At 44.1% G+C, this 5,984-nt stretch overlaps 1 protein-coding gene across 1 annotated transcript in view; it reads right to left on the bottom strand.

Annotated features, from left to right (window-relative positions):
* Nucleotides 1-5,707, bottom strand: part of BAG4 (BCL2 associated athanogene 4) — a 32,685-nt gene extending 26,978 nt beyond the window's left edge. The window contains exon 1 of the mRNA XM_006086235.3: nucleotides 5,328-5,707. Coding sequence (XP_006086297.1) covers nucleotides 5,328-5,597 — 270 coding nt within the window. The 5' untranslated portion in view covers nucleotides 5,598-5,707. The remainder of the gene's footprint in view (nucleotides 1-5,327) is intronic.
* Nucleotides 5,708-5,984: the final 277 nt, after the last annotated feature.

Raw genomic sequence — 5,984 nt, 5'->3', positions numbered from 1 at the left:
AACTCCCCAATCACCCTTTTTTGAGCCCGCCCAGGGGCTGCCCCTAGGGATTGGGCCTGCCCTTTCCCCCCCAGGAGCAGGCTAAACCCACCAGGTCTTTTTTTCCTAGGGGGTTTCAGACTGCGAGAGGGCACAGGCCGGGCTGACCCCCCCCCCCCCCCCCCCAGTGCACAAATTTTTGTGCACCGGGCCTCTAGTATATATATAAAAGGCTAATATGCTAAGTGTCTCTCCCTCCATCTTCACTAAGAAAGGATGCCAAGGGCTGTAAATCCCTCAATGTCCCTCTCTCCAACTCCAAACTTACTCTATCATCTCCTCTGGCTCAGGAAGAAGTTTCTCAACTTTTCCTCACCCCCAACCATATTCCATCCTTTTGGTTGCATCTTTTCGCCCAATCTACTAGGTTACTCTCCTCTGCTTCCAAACACACCTGAGCCACCTAATCCTAAAAATTCTTCCCTCTATCCTGCTTCCCAGTCAAGCGACTACTTTCTTTCTCACTTAATAACAAACTCTGGAAGTATACTAGTCTACACTATCTCCTTATCCAAACCTCCCATTGATTACTTTAATACTATATTAAACTCCCACCATGAAAATCAACAACATCTTTTTACTGCCAAATCCACCAGTTTCTTTTCAATTCTCACATCACTTGTCTGCAAAATAATTGTGTCCTTGCTTGGTTTGCATTGTATGACTTTCCTGATTTTCCTACTACCTTTTGGAGGGTTCTCTCTCATTGTATTCTTTTTGATCCTCTTTTGCTGTAACCTATTCTAGATTCTCAAAGATCTCCCCTGGCAACACTATTCAGTTTGGTAATTGAGTTATGCTTATATTTGATGACTCTCAAATCACTATCTCCAGCCCCCATTCTCCCTCCTAAGCTTCACATCTATTGTTTTGTTACCACAGACAATAAATACTGGATGCCACAAAGACTCTAAAATTCAACATAAAAAAAATAAGAACAGAAAATCACAAACTTCTCTTTAATCAACTGCATACATTGCATCCAGAGCTTGGCACATGACTAACTACTGTGACTAATTGGTTTCCAGCAGAAATGAAAGAAAGGCAGTACATAAACCCTTACCAAGTCTTTACATTTCATATTTTTTAAGCTCCTCTATAACCAATCACTAGTTCTTTTGGTACAAAACTAAGCCATATCTTTCCATAAAAACCTTTTCCTCTTCGTTTTTATTCCTATGAAACCTTTATTCATATGAAATACTAAAACCTCAGAATCACCTTCTCTTTCTCCTGCATCTCTCACTACCATTTGATAAATACCTTGGAAAATGTCTTTCAAATCCATGCAACTTGTTTTGAAATGAATCCAAAAAATAAGATAGATGTGATAAAGCAAATATAATAAATGCTATTTATAGAATCTAGGTGGTGGATATATAGGTATTCCCTGTATAATTCTTTCAACTTTTCTGTATGTTTGAAAATTTTTACAATACAATGTTGAAAAAAAAACAACCTGACCACATTCAGACATTGTTTCAAATTCATTTAAGTTCCTCTCTCCTGGACTACTTTGGGAGCCTAACTGAGCTCACTGTCTCTCCATTCCTTGCCATTATAATCCTCCTCCAAAACAGCTCCCCCATGATCCCTGCCTCCTGGTATTCATACCCTTGTGAACTTGCTTCCCACATTGTGCCAGGGTTGATCTCTAGGACCAATATGATGGTATATCACTTCTGAGATTAGGTTGTAATCTCATCTGTGCCTTCCAGCTTTCACGAACTCTCTCTGGATGACTTGTTCTGGGAGAACATGTAAATGATCTAGGGATCTTGGTAAAATGCACATTCTGATTCAGTGCATCTGGGGCAGGGCCTGAGATACAGCATTTCCAACAAGCTCCTAGGTAATGCAGACGCTACTAGCTCAGGGAGCAAACTACAGAGCTCTAAGTATAGCTATATTTAAATATGTAAAGATAGAGTCAGGTCTTTGTAGTAGTTTAGTGCAACATCATCTCACTATATTCAATTCCACGGAGTAATGCTTCTCAAACATGAGTGTGCATACAAATCACCTGCGTATCTTACTAAACTGCAGCAGTAAATCTAGAGCAGGAGATTCTGCAATTCCAGCAACCTCCAAGCAATACTGAAGCCTCCGGTCCAAGGACCACATTTTTTAAATTTTTTTAGTAATAAGGTTTTTTTAATATTTTAATTTCAGAGACGAAGAGAGAAGGAGAGAAAGACAGAAACATCAATGATGAGAAAGAATCATTGATCAGCTGCTTCCTGAACGCCTGCCCCCACTAGGGATGAAGCCCACATCCTGGGCATCTGCCCTGACCAGGAGTTGAAGTGTGGTCAACGCTCAATCACCATCGAGCCACACTGGCCAGGCGAGTAATAAGGTTTAAAAGGCCCCTGATACCTTTTGTTTGTTTGTTTAACATATTTGATTATAGGTAAATGTAAAACTTATATGTCCAAACCAAAATAAAGTTAAAAGACAATAAGGAATTTGGAAAGAACATTTGCAACATCCATGACAGCATGCATATCTTTTGCATTAATTTTCTATTGCTGCATAAATTACAATCCTATACTTTTCAAGTTTCAGGAACATCAACCAGAAAGATAAACTCTTAAAATGGTTTACAAATGACCATTACACATTCCAGCTTTACATCCAACTACTCCAGCACCTTCACCCACCCTATGTGCACGCCTATGCTCCAACCATGGCTTACAACTGCCTCTGCAGTATTAAAATCTTAAATTTTGTAACCTTACTCTGAAAACACACTTTCTAAAATTTTTTTTCAATTAACAAATACTTATTGAGCACCTAACACACTTTTGTTTTGGTAATACAACAAGCCCACGTAGAAGTCTTCAGTTTAAGACTTCTCTCACCCAGCCGGCGTGGCTCAGTGGCTGACCCTAGTCAGGGCACATGCCCGGGTTGTGGGCTTGATCCCCAGTGTGGGGCGTGCAGGAGGCAGCCAATCAATGATTCTCTCTCATCATTGATTTTTCTTTCTATCACTGGCTCTCTCCCTTCCTCTCTGAAATCAATAAAAATATATTAAAGAGAAAAAAAGACTTCTCCTCTCCTCTTTCTCTTCAATTGATCTTCCATCTAGTTTGCCTATTTATGGGCTGAGCGTTTCATCACTCTACCATGGGATTAAAGTCTCACAGGCTACTTATTCCAGATTAGACAGAGCAAATACAGACCCTTCTTCACAATTAACCTTTCACTACTACATGTTTTTTTTCTCACACAATTTTTAAGATATAACATACTATAAAACCCACCCTTCTTTTTTCAATTTAATAAATGTTTATTTTTCAAAATGTACAGCTGGTGAGATCTGTTGTTCATGCATCTTCTCCAGCAGCTGGGGTGTTTCTGGTGTAAATCACTTGAGCTCTGTGCTTGAGACTAGTTTAATAAGTCCTTTACTAAGTAGCTCCTGAAGGGCTGCCCTGGCCAAGGAGCCGTGAATCTTCAGCCCCTCGGAGACCACAGCTGGGGTTATAAGCTTGTAGTTGAGAACTTCCTTACAGAGTTTGTCATATGTGGCTTTGTCAAGCAAAACCAGGTAAAACCCACCCTTTTAAAGTGCACAATTCAATGGTATTTATTTATTTAGGTTAATATTCACCCAAAGATTTTTTTCCATTGATTTTTAAAGAATAAAAGGGAGGGAGGGGGAGAGAGGGAGAGAAAATATAGATGTGAGATACATTGACTGGTAGTCTCCCATATGCACATGCACCTGCACCAGGCCGAGGATTGAACCTGCAACCGAGGTATGTGTCCTTGAGGGGGAATCGAACCCTCTACCCTTTGGGAGCGGGCCGGCGCTGTAACCACTGAGCAACACCGGCCTGGCCTCAATGGTTTTTAGTATAGTCAAAGTTGTGCAATCATCATCACAATCTAATTCCAGAATATTTTCATCATCCCCCCAAAAGAAACCATACACTTTATTTACCACCCCCAATGTCCCCAGACCCCCAGACTGTGGCAACCACTAAGCTTCCTATCTTTATAGATTTGCCTATCTGGACATTTCACATAAATGAAATCATAAAATATGTGGTCTTTCCAACTGGCTTCGTTCATGTAGCAGGAGGTTTTCCAGGTTCATCCATGTTGCAGAATGTTATGTATCAGTACTTCTTTCTTTTCTATGGCTAAATAATTCCATTGTATGAATATTCCATATTTTATCTATTTATCAGTTGATAGGCATTTGAATTATTTCCACTTTTTTGGCTTCTTGAATTTGAATATACGTGTACAAGTTTTTATGTGGACATATGTTTTCAGTTCTCTTGGATATGTCTCTAAGAGCAGACTTGCTGAGTAATATGCTAGCTCTATGCTTAACGTTTGGAGCAACTGCCAGACCATATTCCAAAGCACTGAACCATTTTACATCCCCATCAGCAATGTATGGGAATTTCACTGTTACATCTTCCAACAATGAGGATGCCATAATTCCTGAACGAAAGGAGAGATGTGTCCCACACCATATGATGAGAATTCTCTAGGATGAATACTGCATTAACAAAGCGTAAGTACTGTAGCTTTCTGGCAGAAACACAAGAAATAAAATGGCATAGGTCCGATTATACTGAGCAAACCCGTTGACCTCTGAGAGCCAACGGTTCTTTAATCGTAAAATAGGGATGCTGTGTGTAATAACATTTATGTTGCAGTCGCCGTGAAGATTAAATAAACACCTCTCTCTCTCTCTCTCTCTCTCTCTCTCTCTCTCTCTCTCTCTCTCTCTCACACACACACACACACACACACACACACACACACGCAAGTGCTTTCCAACACTGATTATTCGTGATTCAACCCTGGGCAGAACATTCCGGGCAAAGGCTAAATGCCCAGATTCCTCCCCGCCCGGATCCTCCGCGCTCCTGCCCCGCTGGGAGGCGGCGGGGGCTGCAGCCACCTCCCTGCGCGGGAGCCGGCCTGACAGCCACGCAGGATAAATTGCGAGCTCGACCAGCAGAGCTGGGTCACTTCAGCCCCGCGTCGCTCCCAGGCGAGACATTCCGCATCCTCTATTTAGCTTAGCAAGTCAGCGCAGGATCTTTTCCCCCTTTTTAATGGTAATACACATTGATTATGGTCGAAGTGGAAAAGGAGGGGCAAAGAAAACACGAGCATATCCCAGTCTCTTATCGCTACATACTTCCCCAAAAGGTAAACAAATATGAAACCCGATCCATGACGAACTCTGGAGGTGTATCTATCTCCACGGCCCTCACCCCCAAAGGACCCCCTAGGACAAATGGCACAGAGCTTACCTGGTGGCTTCCTCCAGCTCGACCCGGCTCCGTCCAGGTGCCTCCAGAGGGATAGTAGCCATCGCCTCCTCCGCCTTCTCCCGGCCAGGTGGTCTCCGCCGGGCCGCCCCCGCGCACCCGCCAGGAAATGGGAGGCTGGGGAGGTTCAGGACGAGGAGGATATAAGGGCGGAGGTGGGTGCACCGGCACATCTCCACCCCCAGGCCCGTAGTAGCGGCCATAAGACGAACCATCACTGGGGCCATAGCCCGAGCGCCTTAGGGCCGACATAGGCTCTACTGCCCCCTAGGAGCTTCCCGCCCCCCACACCGGCCCACCTTCGCAGGCGCCAGCCAGCGAGCGGGAATGGACAGCCGTGAAGGGGGTCGGCCAACAATAGCCAATCCCAGGTTAAGTCCCCGCCCTTCGGCTCCCGAGTCCGGAGGGTTGAGGGATGGATCGCTGTGACTCTGGGGATCGAGGGACCAGGAAAACGAGGGGCAGCACCGTGTTCCTTAAAAAGGAGAATTCATTTTCCCTCCGCCTGTGCCATCTAGATTCCTTTTCCCCTCTCCTCAGGGGTGGGGAAAGGGTGTCCCAGGACCGCACGATGGCCCCGCCTCTTCCTGGAGACAGCACGTGGTACCGGAAGTGGGTAGGGATAATATGGAGGAGCTT

This window comes from Myotis lucifugus, unplaced genomic scaffold (assembly GCF_000147115.1).
Source record: "Myotis lucifugus unplaced genomic scaffold, Myoluc2.0 scaffold_26, whole genome shotgun sequence".
NCBI lineage: Eukaryota > Metazoa > Chordata > Mammalia > Chiroptera > Vespertilionidae > Myotis > Myotis lucifugus.
The sequence above is the reverse complement of the archived record's forward strand: the minus strand, read 5'-3'. Positions and strand labels throughout refer to the sequence as shown.